The 18464-nt window shown below is 36.2% G+C and overlaps 1 protein-coding gene across 1 annotated transcript; it reads right to left on the bottom strand.

Annotated features, from left to right (window-relative positions):
• Positions 1–1127: 1127 nt before the first annotated feature.
• Positions 1128–18151, bottom strand: LOC129265435 (uncharacterized). The gene is made up of 11 exons (XM_064104793.1): positions 18125–18151; positions 16642–16882; positions 12924–13033; positions 10391–10648; positions 9785–9927; positions 6433–6520; positions 5189–5384; positions 4652–4833; positions 4059–4233; positions 2999–3117; positions 1128–2178 (listed from the first exon to the last, which is right to left on the bottom strand). The coding sequence occupies exons 1-11, from the start codon at positions 18149–18151 to the stop codon at positions 1843–1845; spliced, it is 1875 nt and encodes a 624-aa protein (XP_063960863.1). The 3' UTR covers positions 1128–1842.
• Between the last annotated feature and the right edge of the window lie 313 nt (positions 18152–18464).

The following is an 18464-nucleotide window of genomic DNA, read 5'->3' as shown; positions in this document are numbered from 1 at the left end:
AGGAAGAAAAAGAAAGGGTGAAGGGTAGATAATTGTAAAAATAGCGTTTTTAATCATTTTTAAGCCATTTTACCCTGATTTTACCCCTGTTGTTCAATTTTCAAAAAATATTATGATGTCACCCCCCCCCCCCTGGAAAATTCGCCTCTCCTACCAAAACACCCTGGCGCCTCCCCTGGCTATATGGCATGTTATTGCTTCTACATCCGAACTATTGGAAAAATGCAGGCACCCTACACTTTGGAATTCTCTTTTTGGTGACAAGCTAATGAGTCAAGTATAAAACACCTATTGAAAATATCAGGTCATTTAATTATTAACGATAATTAGGGCAAACAAACAATCATTATAGATGATGGAAATGAGAGAAGTGTTTTGAAATATACACATAATAATTATATCACATACAGGTGCATTTCTACTCTAGTTTACATACAATTTAACTGCCTTTATAAGTTCACCACCCAGATCAGGCCTTAACCAACTGGGGGGGGGGGGGGGGTGGGGGTCTATTTGATGACCCCCTCCCCCTCAACGATTCACACAATATCTCCATAATGCATAGTGGTCTTGGCACAAGCTTCATGAATTTTTTTTTAACAAGTATCGCACAACTTTCAACAGTGTCAACACCAAATTTATCGTGACTGCACATACAGATTTAAGGCCACGATCCTTTGAAAACTTTTCATCAAGTCAAAAAATGACTAAAAAACATGATTTTGGGTACAAATTCAATGCAATATTTCTATGTTTCAATAAATCAATATAAAAATTCACTTTTAAAATTCAAATGGCTGAAATGACTTGATTTTAGCATAATCATACTTCAATTCAATTATGCTTGCAGAGATCACTGCGCATTGTGGAGTTATCACGTGAATCGTTGAGGGAGGGGGCCAAATTGACCCGCCCCCATTGGAATAGGGTTAAACAGTCTACAAGTTGACATTTACTAAGTCAGGTTTGAACAGTCTACAGTTTGACATTTACTTTGTCAATTAAAAAACAAAAGCAGTTTAAAAAAATGTTGACATCACTCAACATAGGAACTTCTTTAGAGCAAAAGTTCATTGGAAGAAAACAACTTAACAAAATATTAAATTACTAATTAAGACCATACTTCATACAACTAAAAACTTTCTGACTTAACCCTAAAAAGACTAGGTTATTTTGGGCCCTGTGAAAACTTTTTTTTTGGGGGGGCATCAAGTGCCACCCCTCCCCATGCGCATTGTGGAGTTATCACGCAGATTGTTGAGGGAGGGGGGCCAAATTGACCCCCCCGCTGCCCCCAAAGGAAAAGGGTTAAACAGTCTACAAGTTGACATTTAATAAGTCAGGTTTGAACAGTCTACAGTTTGACATTTACTTTGTCAATTAAAAAACAAAAGCAGTTGAAGAAAACAACTTAACAAAATATAATAATTAAGACCTTACTTCATACAACAAACAACTTTCTGACTTAACCCTAAAAAGACTACGTTATTTTTTTTTTGGGGGGGGCATCAAGTGCCCCCCCCCCCCGAGATCTCGGCCCAGGATCACTGTGAAACTTTGCAGGTGCGTAAAGCATTGCGTACACTACAAAACAGTGTCATCACTACTGAAGTTGAAGCGAAACAAAGTATAGTTATTGAATGCGGGCTGCAAACTGGCTTCAGATATCAGATAACGTGTCGACTAAACAGTCTACAGTTTGACATTCACTTTGTCAATTAACCGCCCCCCCCCTCCAAAAAAAAAAAGAGAAAGTTTAACAAAACATTTATCAACACAGGAACTTCTCTTAAGCAAAAGTATCTGGAAAGGCAATAAACTTGCTAGCTCACATGAGGACAGTTAGATGTTGGTATTCATTATTGACTCATAGGCTGTCTCGAAGATTCTGAACTCCCTGATCGCACTGCATTTTACAGCTCCTTTCATCTCATAAATGTATGTTTGTAGGAACTCCCACGCACCACAACACTGAGGCTGGTATTCTAGATCCAGGACATACACTGCTTTATAGCATGTATCTACGGCTTTCATTAAGCTACTTTGTTCCAATGCCCGCCTTTCCACAATGATGAAAATTTGCACTGGTTTAAGGAGAGACCCAATGACTAGTATGAACGATTGAGGTCGACTTTCAGGTACAATATCTTCCAGGAACTTGTCTAGTGCAAGGTTTTCCTGAACAGAAGAATGAGAGAAAAAGAGAAAAATATTCATGCAAAAGAGGTTCAGAACTGGATTGGCAGGAAATATAATTTTGATAGATAATTCAAGCCAGGATTACCTTAAGTACAGATCTTCAAATGAAAAAAAAATAAAAATCTGAATCAAAATTCATGGAACACACCGTTGACCAAGAGTTACTGACCCTGACCATTGGCTGGTCACATGACATGAGGTGGCTATTTTCCCGAAACAAAACATGTTCAAGTTCAAGCATATTTTATCCATTCTTGATCAGGAACTTGCACTACACGTAGTCCTCTTCGCTGAAAGAAATGACATTTGCTCGATGTGAAGAATGAACTATGTCGATTTATAAATTTATTATTCATGTCTAGAACAAATCAGGAAGTTGGGACTTTTTTGATTGAACACAAGCCATTTTTATGGGTTCGTGATTCATGTTCCTGATTCTGTCTAAGTTTGGGGGGGGGGAGGGGGAAAGCTGCACACTGTCTAAGTGTTTTTACCGGGTAATTGCACATAAAGAAATGTTCAATTTACGAGAATCACAAAATCAATTCTTGTGAGAGTGGTTATGAGAATCAAAATTTATTTTCAAGGAATTTGCATTAAACAGTGTGGGTAACCAGATCAGAATCATACATACAATACAAATGTCTCTCGCAAAATTAGAGATTTCTCCTAAGCTGCAACAGAATTGAGCCTCTGTTGTATCTAGAATCTCCACTATAAGATACACACTTTATAACATGCTAACTAACAGGACCAAACAGCATTACAATTAAAAAAAAAGCAAGCTGACCCAACTTACATTTTGGACATCTATGAATCCTAGTTGTGCTTCCCGGGTTGAATATCTGCCCCCTTTCCCCTTTCTTCTACCTGGAAATAGTACTGGTAACAAGCCAAAGGCTAGATTGTTCTTTTGCTCTGAATATAAAGAAATAAAAAAAACAGTAACAAAATCGTTAAAAAACATCTCATTAATTGTTAACATATCAAAAAATCAGTCTCTTTCCCCAGATTTATTTCAAAGACACTTCTATTTAACCCTATTCTAACTGGGCATTTTCAGTGCTTGAGATTACTGGGGGGGGGGGTGGGTGTGTCAATTTGACACTCCCCCCCCCCCCTTAAGACCTTAAGCAAAAAATCTGGTTTCATCACACTCACCCTTTCTTTCTCATTTTTACAGCATTAGCTTGAAGAGTTCAGAGACTTATTCTTATTTGTTACAGACATTTTAAAAAAGAAATGATCAAGAAGTGAAGAAAAATAAACAAAGTTTGAAAATGAATAACTGTTGATATGTTTCATCATTTTGTCTTCATCATAAAAAAGTTTAATTTTGAAAATGAAAGATGCGTGAGAGTGAACCCCTTGAAATTTTGTAACACTTTTTTCAGAACAATGGTGTTCAGTGATGCATGAGCATGACGAGCTAAGAGTGCTATCATAAGAAAGGTAATGAGTTGATCTATCTGTTGATATAAACCCCACTATTGCCACAGTTATATTTTTGAAATTATTATTGATCAAAGTTGGGTTTGCTTTTTTCGATACACCCTGTAAGGTAAGTTTTTGTTTATCCACTGAAGTAATTTGACTAAGGTGCACATGGCCAGTAACATAAGAAAGGATCTTTTTAAAGTACATCAAATAGTGTATTTCATCTGTTTTGCCAGGTTGAGGCTTTCAACATGTCCAATCCATGACAATGGTGCGACGATAAACAGATTTGTTTGCCAGCATCATGCCGGTTTTATGGAGCAGATACCAGATGCCTAAATTAGGACTGTGAAAAAAAAATTATTGCATGTTCTTTCTTATAATATGAAAAACTTTATTATAATGCAAAAGAATGCAATTACCTGTATTTAGTTCATCTACCTCAAGGTCGTCTTCTCCTGCAAGTAAGTCCTTCAAAGCATATGGTGCAATCCTTGGGCACCACTCAATTAGTTTGGTTGCAGTCTTACTCCAATTTTGATATAACCTGCTGCTGGCCACATTTTGAAGTAGGCCTATTTCAAAATCTTGTTCAATCTGTACAAAGGATAGAAATATTTTGATTGCTTAAAACTTAAAATATGGTTGTAAATGTATACATGAAAATGTCTATTAGCAACATAATTTTCGTTACATGGTGCACACACACGCATTCTACAACCAACATGACCATTGACCAATATACATTGCTTAATTTTTGTCAAACACTATAGGAAAGGGACTTTTATAAAGATGATCATGGTTGGAAGGTACATGAAGTTTATGTTCACATTGTCTAATTTATTACCATTAATGGTGAATCAAGTTGAACACTTAATTGGTTTCATTTTCCCCTATAAAATTAATTCTTTAGGAAAGCAGACTCATGGAAACCAAGAAACTACAGGAATATAAAAAACCAAATCTAGTAACACCATCCAAATATACAATTACATTGTATATAAAATTGTCTTACCATCCCACTGTCCGCAAGACGGGAATATTCTTCAAGTATCTCTGTTGCTGACATTTTGTTAGATTTGATCCATTGTTGTCTGTACAAAGCTGTATCGCGCATGTACTCAACAACTTTGTTGCGATCATCCTCACTGGTGTTTGCTTTCATCCATTGTATTTTAGCAGTAGGTTCTTGTATCTCTAGAATTTAGAAATAAATACCAATTATTTCAAATACAATTCACAGATTCTGGATTAAAAAACTGCACAAATAGAAGACCCATTATAGTATTATACACTGTTAAACCTTTTCTGTTCAAGAATCATCTTCACTAACTTGAACTTCCCTGAAACAAAAAATGTTTTTGGATTAACTTATTCTTAACATTTTACCCCTCCAGAGGATTTTTAAAAACCTGTGAGAATGTGTGAATATAGATCACACTTAACCACCTTTGAAAAAATGCAGGAGGAGACACATTATGAATCTTTTGTACTTATGTTCGGGTCATCTTGCAATCCATCAATCTAACACAGATACCAACAAAATAATTACCTTTAGCTTCATGCTCCATGCCCTCCAGTTTGTTGTTGGATGGGCCGGCTGTTGGGGATTCACATTTTTGTTTCTTCGGGGGTCGATCACCATCATTAGCAGTACTTTTGTAGAACTCTCTTCGTAAGTATGACACCCTGTCCTCTAAGCATCCTCTAGCTGGCATTTTAGTAGCGCCTTTACAATAGTAATTTTCCTGTAATTATAATGTAGGAATATCACAGGTCCAGGGGTGGTGCTCTCATGTACAAAAGTTGTAACATCCATGAAAAAGCATTTACAGAAACCACATATAGCAAGGATTACCAAGGTACAGTAGTTGAAAATTGACCCTTTTCTGAGCTTGGTATACTCTTAACAAGGATAGTCTCTCAAATAGTATGACATACAAAGGATTTACACATGTTATAAGGGGGGCATATTTTTGTAAAAAAAGTTTTAAGCCTAATTATTGGTGCCTTTGAAAAGCAAATCTTTTTAAAAGTGAAGTAATTAGAGACGGAAACTGGTTTTAGTGTCAGCAATAATTCAGCTGTTGGTGATCATGATGGACCAATAATGCCAAATTCCAATAGTCGAATATGGTTTGCCTAGCACGACTCTGGGCATAATTGAAAAAATCTTAGCTTGAAGCACATCCATCTCTGTATACAGCTTCAGATTCAGAATCATGGTGATTTGATGTGCAGGTGTTTTTAGCAGAAAGGAAATTATATTTAAGTTGTCAAAAGAGATGGTCACTGCCATGATTTACACGTTTACAATATTGACCCCAGTGTCAATCATTATCCATATTTTTAATTTGTGATCATGGTGAACTGTTACAAACTACACTTGATGTGGACTGACAATGAAAAAAAAACCTGTCATTTTTCTTGAAAAAAATAGTGCCATTTAGATACCCTTAATACGGGCCCACATTGTGGCTGCAAAAAGCAACTTTATTCCGTGTTTGTGTTCATGAGGATGCTTTCAACTTTTATACGAGTGGCCCCCTGGGTTACAGGTAAGACATTTTAATCTTAAACTATGTGACCCAAATTAGTTTCTAAAAAATCTTTAATTTGGTTAGGAAGTACACATACATGAAAAAAAAAAAATTCCGGATGATGTAGTAGGCCTGGAAATAGCCGTTTGTTGTAGAATAATATACGTATACTACTGATATACATGGAATTGTTTCAAGGATTACGGTCCAAACAAGGAAAGTATACTTCAATGTGAATGTGTATGCATGTACTCACATAGCCTGTTACACCCTTAGGATCTTTCAGTGATGGGAAAGAAACCAGTATAGCCTTTGCCAGTTCTTCTTTGATGAATGAAGATGGTCTATGAATGAAATTGTAGAAAAATATTAAATATTTTACTCACTTCACAGCTAGATTTAAGATCTATTTCTATTCGTCAAAAATTGGTGGAGGGTGGGGGGGGGGGGGCAGGGTGGACATAAACTGGATAAGGATGTAACACAAGAAACCCCTAATTGACTAATTGAGCGAGAATGGTTACTTGCACATCTTAAATACAGAAGTTTTAGCCATTTCGTGGCTGAAAAGTGGACTTCAATTTTGATTTGGAGTGGGGAGGGTGCATTGCACCTCATGCACCTGCTGCTTCTGGCCTCTTATATTGAATGTTAGCATAGGCAATGACAAGTAGACATATTACTATCGGTGATTAATAATACCCCCGCCAGCAGCATGATCTACAAAAAAAGAAAAGTCCCACTAAAATTTACACTAGATGGATTTTCGACAGCGCACGGTCGAAATGTATGCCTCCGCCACTGCTAGACTCGAAATATACATCCTAGTTTCTATTTCCAAAAAATAACAAATACTGGACCTTTGATTTTGTGACTTCGAAATCTAGTCAGATAACTTTTTCTCCAAAAAGCAAACATATAAACTTGATTGAATCCTGTGACCTTGAGACCAAATATCTTAACAGATCATTGTCACTTGTATATGCACACATGAGCCAAGTTTGAAGTTGATCCATCAAAACGTTTTTGAGTTGTTGGAGAACGGTCTATTTCTTATGTATTTTATTGAATTATATGACCTTTGACCTTTGGACCCAAAAACTAAACAGCTCATCGTCACCCAGATAAGTATCCTCGAGCCTAGTATGAAGTTGATCGGTTGACTGGTTTTTAAGTTATCGTGAGAACGAAAGTGGAGATGGACGGACGGACAACCAGAAAACATAATCCACAACAAGTTTTGATCCACAAGATTTTTCATGATTTTTTTTAATGCCATTGCCATGGCAACGCATTGTTTGGCATTGAGGGAAAAGGTATCTTGCATATCTAAACATTTTCATGGACCCATGTGCAAAATTTCAAGTCAATAGCTCAAAAACTGAGAAAGTAGTTTAACCCACAAGATTCGGAAACGGACCGACCGACCGCCTGCCCACCCGCCCGCCCACACAGTAATTCCTATAAATATTAGGAAGCATAAATTTATGGATACATAGTTGCTAATTTTCCATCTCAATTTTATCATTGTCACCTCATATTTCACAAAATCTATAGATTTATACTTACTTGTATCCATGTCTAGCAACCATATGGTCACACAAAATGTGCACCATTTTCTTCTTATCTTGTTTGCTTATTATCTTTGTACGATCAAGTCGCTGACAGATTTTCTGGCCAGATAGATCTGCACACATGATTTGCCTTACATTCTAAACCACAAAAATAAAAATAAAAACACATAAGTTGCAAATGCATGAAAATTTTCGAGAATTACATGGCTCATATACAAAATTATCAAAATAAACTTTAATGACTACTCGTGATTATTTTTTCTATAGTGTGTATCAGTTTTTAACAATTTTAACAATTTCAAATTATAGTAATTTTATCTTCTCTAATTTTTTTTTAAAACTTGAAACATTCCATTCAAATGTTAGAAACTTTTAAAGGAAGGCAAGTGTTTTCAAAATTTTCACAACATGTCAGTAGCAATGGACACATATGGAACAATGCTAATCTGCATAAGGAGTAAAAGTGGGTTTTTCTTTCTATAGGCTTACGCTTTCTTTTAACCGGCGATACTTCAGGACATTGTTTTTTTCTCCATCCTAGGAACTAATATTAGTAAAACAAATGGATGTACAGTATGTAGCACCCATTTGAAATATACATCTATCTACATATTGTTTAAGTCTTACAAGAGCCATGATTTCTTGGCAATAACACTCCAAAGTAACAGTGATTAAAATTAAAAACACATTAATGATAGGTTCTAACAATCAGTGGAATGACATCTTGAGTGAGCTTTCAACTTGAAGTATTAAAATTAAAACTTTGTAATATTAATAATTGAGTTCACAATGAATACTGGACAGTTTTTAACCTTTTGGGGGGCAAAACGGGTGCGGAAAAATCTACCATTGTATCTTTCTGGCATATTAATCAAATCAACAAGTCATTACAATAGAATATGACTATTAAATTTATAAAGGTTCCTCCATTGTAATTACTTCACACAGAGCTCTCTAAAACTAGAAGGCCATGAACCATTTACGGGCATGTTACACCACATATATATATATATAACACTTATTCAGTTTACACATGGTAATGGTAATAAGAGTTCACAATTAAGATCAAAAGAACAAAAAACTTGATATCAATGTAGTTTTCCCCCTGTAATGTCTTCAAAGAACATGCATTCTTGAACAACTTACATGTATGCTCTATAAATGGCAATGATCAAAATTGAGTTATAAAAAAAGAAATACTGAATCTCTTAAGGCTAAACTTTTAAAAAGCCTGTTGAACAAGGTACATTAGTACATTTTGAATATAAACAACAACCAAAAAATATATGAAAAACTGTTGAATGCCTATTGGTCTTTAAGAGTTTTCTGGAATGCCCTGAAATCTCTGATTATAGGACAGTTTACCTGTCCGGGCATTTCATATACAATGTTCTGAAGAAATTCCCAAGTTGCTGAGCATTGCGCCTGATATTCCAGATTGTAGGCATAACAAGCTTTAAAGCACAGATCAACTGCATCAGTGATAGTTTTAGTTTCAACCACCTTTCCTTCGATGATGGCATAGACCTGATTTGGTTCAAATTTTTTTACCAAGACACAGTACACATGGCTGAAGTCAGTGTTTTTCCTCTCGTGGATTACATTGATATCAATGTAGTTTTCCCCCTGTAATGTCTTTAAAGAATTTGCATTCTTGAAAAACTTACATGTATGCTCTATAAATGGCAAAGATGAAAATTGAGTTATAAACAAAGAAATACTGAATCTCTTAAGGCTAAACTTTTAAAAAACCTGTTGAACATGGTACATTAGTACCTTTTGAATATAAACAACCCAAAAATATATGAAAAACTATGCCTTATAATGATTTGGATACAAAAGGTAGGGTATTTCTTATTTATCCTGATATTGATATACAATGTATCATTCATATTGAGAATATGAAATTATATACCTGTCTGCATGCAAAAAATTATTTCGATTGTATAGGAAAGTAGGAAACAGAAGAGGAAATAGAGACCAAGACTAACTAAAAGAAACAATGTACACGCAGAGTTGTATTATCAAAATTACAAATGCCCATGGACAGAAATCAGCCGCTGTGCCAAAATGTCAACCATCTGCTTTTTGTTTTTCTTGGATAGCATGCATTCAGCCTGGATTTTTTCCACAAGGCGAGTTCCGCCAGAAGCTTGCTTCAAAATACTGATGACATCCTAGAGAGGACCAAGAAAGAAAGAAAAAAAAAACATATATGAACACAATTTCAAATAAATAATTAACAATAATGCCCTTCTATGAAAATGGTTCATATAGTAATACATAAAATGGATAATTTTGATTCGCGTAAGGTCACAGGCCGGCGAATGTAACCTTGGCACTACCAGTACATTATTTTATGAGAACATCAGTAACTTTCTAAATAATACAGGCAGCCACATTCTTTCATATTTTAATATCTAATACACATTTACTGGACTAAGGGGGATTCTGGAAAAAATGGGGTAAAAGTCAGTGTCAACTTATAGTTTCCAAGGTATGTTGATAATGGATGTTTGAGGAAAAATAAAACAATTTTGCCTATTTTCTTTTTGGTTATATTGCCCCTAAGATAGAGGGGGGGGGGGGGTAAATGATTGGTATGTAAAACGTTTAGTATTGTTATAGAAGTAAACTTACAAAATTTGTACAAGCTCGACTGCAGACTGGCTGGTCATGACTGGCAAAAGATGATACAGAGTTGTCAGGGGTTGAAAGACTGGAACACGAGGATGCTTCAATAACAAGTGTATCTGCCAAGGAGCCTTTCGAGCTTTGCATGTCAGCAGATGGAGAGTCACTTTCTGATGCCAAAGTGATGCACAGTGATGTATCAGTTTCTTCTGCTTTCTGCTCATTAAGTCCAAGAAGACTTGATGCAGGCATAGTTTCTAACTTCTATGGGACAAGGCAATATATATGAGAGAATATCAAAAGAAAATAATGTTCAATATACATGTATCCTTCAATGAGGCTTTGACATCCATACTGTGTTCTGTGTACCATAAATTTGAATCACTGTTAGTTTAAGCCAAGTTGAAATGTGTAATAACATACAAGTGCGGGTCTCCCAAGTTAAAACAACGGACTGCATATGGCTTATGATCAAACAAACATGATGGGGTTATCACTTGCAATGGCATATCAGCTTGCTCAGATTCCTTCACTGCATATGCACCAAAATGTTCATAGAAATATTCAGTGACCCATGGTTGTGCTAACAGAGCAATAGCAGAATCTTTTACTACCACATTAACAACATATGAAAATTGTGGCTCTTCATTCCAACTTGTTAGAACAAGGACACCTGGCCTGAAAGTATATCCATTAAGTTCAACAGAACGAGCTGTAATGATTGGTTCATCTAACTCACAGTTCAGTACCTGACATACTTGTTCAGAATTTGGCAGGTTGGACGCAGTCACTATGTGCTGATTATTGACTAAAATACTTTCAGACTCAATATGCTGCACTAAGCGGAAATGGAAAGCTTGTGCCTTTTGGTGTCTCAAAGCATGGACCTATCACAAATAGGTCCATGCTCAAAGCCAGTGTTTTTGCTATATTGGTGAAGTTGAAGGATGATTTTGCCCAACCTTTCAACTCTTTGTGCTTTGCTTCCATTCTAATTGAGCTGAATTGCATTAGAGGGCCTAGTTGTCTAATGGCATGTGGATAGTGTAGGCAAATGTGCTGTTTGGGAGTCAATTTTCTCTCCCGAAACAGCATTAGAAATGCTTCATGGTGTTCTTCAATAATGTCTGATAATAGATATGTAGCAGCTTTGCTAATTATTGGTGCAATTATCATTTTGAAGATATCAATCAACTATAAGTACAACTCCCAGTACTCAGATTTCTCTTCTATCCTATCACCTATGATCAATGGAAGATAAAGGGCGAGACATTTCATCTGTGCAGCTGTCTGACCACTTGCACCACCTGGGTTTGAAAGCTGAGACGCTTGTATTTGGCTAGGTCTGTTGCTTTTGTCACTGAATCCAAAATTAAAGGTTTTCAATATATATAGATTTATCAGCAACAACCTTTCCCAGTATCAGCTTTAGTTCTAAAGGTAGGATGCCCTCTTGGAAATCATGCATCAGGTCAACGGCTACATTATGAGTGACATGTTAATTTGGTAGAGCATTCAAGGGACTGTTTCTTTGCACTCCAGTGATTGAATGGTTTTTTATTTCAAGATCTGCAACAAAGTTCGCTTTTGTCCTCAGGAGATTTTTGTTCGCAACTGCTGCTTTCTTACTATCATCTCTGTGCATCTTGCACATGCGACAAAAATGATTTGCTGAGAAACTACCAACAAATCATAACAGTTGATTTTGTGCTAAATTGTCACCTGTAACCTGAAACAGAAAAGGTTTTACTTTACCAACGAATTCCCCTGGCCTATGTACATCTATGCCTATTGCTTCAATTCTTTCCAGTTCTGCTGACAATACTTGAATGATGCTGTCGATCCCATACTTCACTACTAATGGGATTGGTGCCAATGCAGCTAGCATTATGTTATGCAGTTTGGATCTAAACTTACTAGTAGCTTGCAAAGACAATACTGATGTGTAAAAAGCTGTGAGCTTATGAATACCTTTCCTTGATCCTAACGGATTTGCTGTTTCAAAATCATCTGCATAGAGCAAGATCATTTAATATAAAAGTCTTACTAAAGCGTAGAGACCGCTAGATATTTTTCCAACCACCACTTCTGAGAAAATTTCAAATATTAAAATCTTGGATATCAGCGCCCTCTCTCGGCGATGCTTGTTTTTAAATTAAAAAAAATTGTCTTTAAGCACTTATCTAATTTAGAGATTAGATATCCTTAATTACAGAAGAAGAATATATCCAGAAAGTTTCAACCCATTCAATGCTCTGGAATAGGTTTTAATTGAAATTGAAAAGACAAAAAACATATATATATATACAAGCAGATATTTTATTTTGATTGGGCACCCGATCAAGTTAAATTTTCATGTAAAATCGCAAAATTTATCATGTAAAATACATTTTCATTTCATATCCTCCACCTCATAAATGTTATAGGGCATATCCATTCATATTAGCTAGCAATAAATTGGAATAGTGATAGGTGCATTTTGGTTGATTTACCAAAACTATACACAGGCTTTAATAACTAGAATACAAAGTAGTCATACCTGTACAGAGACATTTTTGGTGAATTTTAGCCTAGGTCCCATCTTTGGAATAAGCTCTTTAATTTCCTCACTCTCCAACAGCCAGAAACTATCGTCATCAATTCCATTGACTGTTTGTGGAGAAACAAATATTTGAAAAGAAATGAATAATAAGCTTAAATGTTTAGTACTTCACATTTATGATAAACAAGTGGATCACACGATTCATTATTGCAGCGGTGCTGACTTTGAAAACAACTACATGTAAAATAGAGAGGGAAACAAGTACACATTCATTTGATAATCCTTATACAATGTAACATTTTGACTTTGACCTGAGATCACATTTGTCCATTTGCTGATACTTGATTTATGTGAAAAGGATATAGAGCCTACTTGCAAAATATTCTTTAAAAATTAAAAATGTTATATAAGAATAAGATTTCAGAGATGTCACCCCAACATGGTCAAAGTTTGACCCTTATTGATCTTTGATCTTGATCATGTGACCTAAACTCATACAAGATTATCAGCAATACTTCATAACCTTTTAAGTCTCATGAAATATGACTTATACTTTTAAAGTAATGAACATGAGAAAAATTTGAGCATTTTCTAAGTACATTGACCTTAATCATGTGACCTGGAAACTCATGCAGGATGATCAGTAATAATTGGTTACCCCTATGTCCAAGTATCATGAATTAGGTCCATATATTTTTGAAGTTATTATGAACATTTAAAAAAAAATCAGCATATTTTAATTTCATTGACCCCAAATGACCTTACATGTAGGCCTACACTTAAAGATCAAGTCCACCTCAGAAAAATGTTGATTTGAATCAATAGAGAAAAATCAGACAAGCACAATGCTGAAAATTTCATCAAAATGGGATGTAAAATAAGAAACTTATGACATTTCAAAGCTTAGCTTATTTTTAACAAAATAGTTACATGAACGAGCCAGTTACATCCAAATGAGAGAGTCGATGATGTCACTCACTATTTCTTTTGTTTTTTATTGTTTGAATTATACAATATTTCAATTTTTATGAATTTGACGATAAGAACCTCCTTGCCTGAAGCACAAAATGTTAGAATGGAATTTCACGTGTTCAGGGAGGAATGACAGACACTTCACATGACAATGACGAGAAAATCAAAATATTTCATATTTCATATAATAAAATACAAAAGAAATAGTTATGTAATCAGTTCCCTCATTTAATTGCATACCGCCCAAGATGTGCATATAACTGTTTTGTGAAATGAAGCGAAACTTTAAAATGTCATAACTTTCTTATTTTACATCCGATTTTGATGACATTTTCAGTGTTATGCTTGTTGAATTTTTCTCTTTTTATTCAAATCAAGTTTTTGTTGAGGTGGACTTGTCCTTGTATTGATCATGTGACCTGGAAACTCATGCAGGATGATCAGTGATAATTGTTTGCCCTTATGTCCAAGTTTCATAAACTAGGTCCAAATACTTCCTAATTTATGACATTTCAAAAACTTAACCTTGGTTATAAAGATTTCAATGTTGACGGCGCCACCATCGCCGTCGGAAAAGCAGCGCCTCTAGTCTCGCTCTATGCAGGCAAGACAAAACCTAGAGAATACTAATGACAAGTCAGCCTAATAAAAAAAAATATAAAATTACGATGTAGAATTTATCGTCTTAATATTAACCGCAATGTAAGGTATGTTAAAACTTTATTTGTAACTTAAACTCTGGTCAAAAGCATAACAAGTGGAATGCCTCTGGTGGTCTCACCTGCATCACGCGATTCAATATAGCAGCAGTGCTGACTTTGAAACCTACTATAACTTGCACAAGATGTTCAGTGATACTTGGTAACTCTTATGTCCACGTTTTATGAACTAGACCAATACACTTACAGAGATATGATGGTAATTCAACAAATACCCCCAATTTGGCCAAAGTTCATTGACCCTAAATGACCTTTGACCTTAATCATGTGACCTGAAACTTGCACAGGATGTTCAGTGATACTTGATTACTATTATGTTTAAGTTTCATGAATCAGATCCATAAACATTCAAAGTTATGATGGTAATTCAACAGATACCCCCAGTTCGGCCAAAGTTCATTGACCCTAAATGACCTTTGACCTTAATCATGTGACCTGAAACTTGCACAGGATGTTCAGTGATACTTGATTACTATTATGTTTAAGTTTCATGAATCAGATCCATAAACATTCAAAGTTATGATGGTAATTCAACAGATACCCCCAGTTCGGCCAAAGTTCATTGACCCTAAATGACCTTTGACCTTGATCATGTGTCGTGAAACTCATGCAGGATGTTCAGTAATACTTGATTAACCCTATGTCCTAGTTTCATGAACTAGGTCCATATATTTTCTAAGTTATGATGACATTTAAAAAACTTAACCTTAGGTTAAGATTTTGATGTTGATTCCCCCAACATGGTCTAAGTTCATTGACCGTAAATGACCTTTGACCATGATCATGTGACGTGAATCTCAGGCAGGATGTTCAGTAATATTTGATTAACCTTATGGCCAAGTTTCATGAACTAGGTCCATATACTTTCTAAGCTATGCTGTCATTTCAAAAACTTAACCTTAGGTTAAGATTTGGTGTTGACGCCGCCGCCGTCGGAAAAGCGACGCCTATAGTCTCACACTGCTATGCAGGCGAGACAAAAAAAACAGTATAGATTTCAGCCCAGTGAAAAGCACAATAAAGCATATTTTTCATTGTGTTTTATAGCTTATATTGATTGATAAACAACTTGTCAATTTCACTTTTGACTCCTTTTGGAGTCTTGAATGGAAGAAAGGTTTCTTGGGATAAGTGTTAACAAGGCAAAAATATGCAATTTCATTTTACGCACATCTGTTGCTATAATACATAGAATTTCTACAAAAAAATGCAAGTTTTTCTCAAAAGTTGGTGGAGAAGATGCACAAGTAAATGTATCAACTCAGGGAGTTCAGTATTGAAGAGAGGAGAAAATATATTTCACTGATTTTCTTGATTTAATCTAATCTAATGAGTTCATTAGTACTCGGGGATCTGAAGGGTTTTTTTTTGTTGAATAATAATGTATGCAGATTTTGATAATCACTACATATTACTTCGCAATAAAATTTGTTCAGGAGCTATTGGAACATCCCGGGATGAATGTTATAGATAGCTTCTACATTCTTGCTTGTGGTATACATTCACAGCAGGACAATGGTCCTTCACAAAACTATTTCTGTTTTATGGTGAAAATCATTTTGACAGACTGTTAAATGTCCAGCAATAATAGCTGATGAGCTTTTGCTGGGAGATTCAGGCTTAAATAAAGGATAACAAATCTATTTTTCATCTTGAATGAAATGCAGAAAAAAATTAAACAAATTACTCACCATGTTCACGCCCCAATATGCCCCCCCCCCCCTCCCTGGGAAGACTACCAACATAGGGTCAAATAGTAATAATTAATAATAAATAAATTTTGAGAAAAAAAATTAACAATCATGAATAAGAAGAAGAACAATCAGAAGAACTATGAGAACAATAAGAAAAACAACACAGACAAAAGCAAAACAACGGAAGGAAGGAGGAAAAGGAATATGTTCTAATGAAGGGAGAGATAGATGAATTGACGAAGGAGAAATAGAAGAGGGATGAGGGAAAAATACACGAGGGGAAACAGGATTAGAAGGATATTCAGAAAAAAATTGAGGTATGAGACATACGTCTAGGGTTAGATTGAGGAGTACATGAAGAAACAGCATCAGAGGGATATACAGAAGAAACAGCATCAGAGGGATATACAGAAGAAACAGGTGAAATTGAAGATATAGATGGGTAAGGGGTACATTGAGGAGTAGAAACAGAAATTGAAGATGAAGTTGTAGGGCTGGGAGGAGGGGGAGGAGGAAGAGGAGGATGGCTGGGAGGACCAGAGTTCGATATACTTTCACTCATTTTCTCAAGCTGTGAAAACAGATTAAGAAGGATTAAAATATGACATATATGTCACATAACATACACATATATATTATTTACTATTCATTCCTTTCAAGGGGAAAAACACAGTTGTGAACTGACTGTTAATTCCTCCATTCCCTTTTAGGTCAGTGATTTGCGTAATGAAGGGTTATTCTCATCGTAAATTATCATGTCAATTTTTTCTTTCTAATACATATGAAGCCTGCAAGAGAGTTTTTGTGGCTTCGAGAAAGATACAAACATGACAAATAGGGAGGCAAGTTTGTACAGTAAGTCCAATGAGCAATATGATGCATAGGGTAATTTTACAATCTTACTTTACTATTTGCATCTAATATAACGACAGCATTTGTGCATGTCATATGTTCCAGCTAGGAGCACCCTGCATACTACAAACCCAGGGGGTGAGAAGGGGGGGGGGGGCCGGGGTCACTCTCACTGACAAGTGGATATCATGTGTGTACAAAAAACACGTAAAAAGGACCCTGGTTTACACCTTCCCCCCCCCCCCCAAAAAAAAAAATAGCCTATTAAGGTCTAGATCTCTAGGTCTAGCTCTTAATCTTGAAAGTTCTAAGCTAGAGTCTAGAGATCTGTCTAACTTAGCCCCCCCCCTTCCCCTTACTGCCCTAGAATCTATTCCCTTTTCATTCAATGAATGTCATTCAGAAGTCTAATGGAATACAAATCATCTAGATATATATAGGGCATGATTGGTCTGGAGTCAATTTAACAGCTGTGTGTGATGTTACTTGTGTTACTGTTGATTATATAGATCTAACGTTACCGTGAGGCCTAACAGTTACTAGATCTAACTAACTTAGAAGATGATAAGTGCAGAAATGGTGATGGCTAATTTAGTTAGACATAGCAATTTGTATTGACATTATTGGTTATCCGCCCAATCCCCCCCCCCTCCCCCTTCACCTTGGAAAATTTACTAGAATCTAGTGGTTCATCCATTGTGCCAATGTAGGGTCTACGGCCTGGGCAACAATAGCATGCGCCTAGGCCCGAAAGCCTGGCTGAGCCAAGCCTGGGCGGCCCGCGGTGCCGGCAGGGCCTGGCAGGGCGTACCGTCAACTTCAATGGCGTCGCCGTAGGCCTATAGGCTAGATTCTACGAACATCGGTAGATTATGAGTCGGCCAATTGATTTTCAGCCATTCAAGTTTAACATTTATAAAGACCAAGGTAAAAAAACAAAGAAAAAAAAAACGAAACTCACCTTCGAAAGTTTCAATGAGGTATTCATGGTCCCATTCTTTTAATAAGATTTGCCAGGTCGCCATTCTGATTCTGGTCTGTCACTCTTAATATTATTCTTCAAGATATTGCGAGCGCTGGGCCGGCGGCCTGGGTGCCGGTACGGTGGCGCATGGCCCGCGCCGCCAGGCCCGGCTGCGAAATTATTTTTCCCACCGAGTTCTGGACCAACATATGAATATTCATGACTTGCGTCTTCGGATTGAGAGTACGCATGCGCGTGGACTTGGTCTCGACCACTGCCGATCGTAAGCATTCACGTTGCTCAGAATAAATTAGCATCGTCAAATTACCGGTACCCT

The sequence above is a fragment of the Lytechinus pictus genome, chromosome 1 (assembly GCF_037042905.1).
Source record: "Lytechinus pictus isolate F3 Inbred chromosome 1, Lp3.0, whole genome shotgun sequence".
In the NCBI taxonomy this organism is placed as follows: domain Eukaryota; kingdom Metazoa; phylum Echinodermata; class Echinoidea; order Temnopleuroida; family Toxopneustidae; genus Lytechinus; species Lytechinus pictus.
The sequence above is the reverse complement of the archived record's forward strand: the minus strand, read 5'-3'. Positions and strand labels throughout refer to the sequence as shown.

Excerpts from the sequence above, each read along its gene's own strand:
- LOC129265435 (XM_064104793.1), bottom strand. The coding sequence starts at position 18,151 with ATGAATACCTCATTGAAACTTTCGAAG. Across the intron at positions 9,928-10,390 it reads GTCGAGCTTGTACAAATTTT|GATGTCATCAGTATTTTGAA; the intron begins GTAAGTTTACTT and ends GGTCCTCTCTAG. Across the intron at positions 6,521-9,784 it reads ATTTCTGTCCATGGGCATTT|ACCATCTTCATTCATCAAAG; the intron begins GTAATTTTGATA and ends TTTCATTCATAG.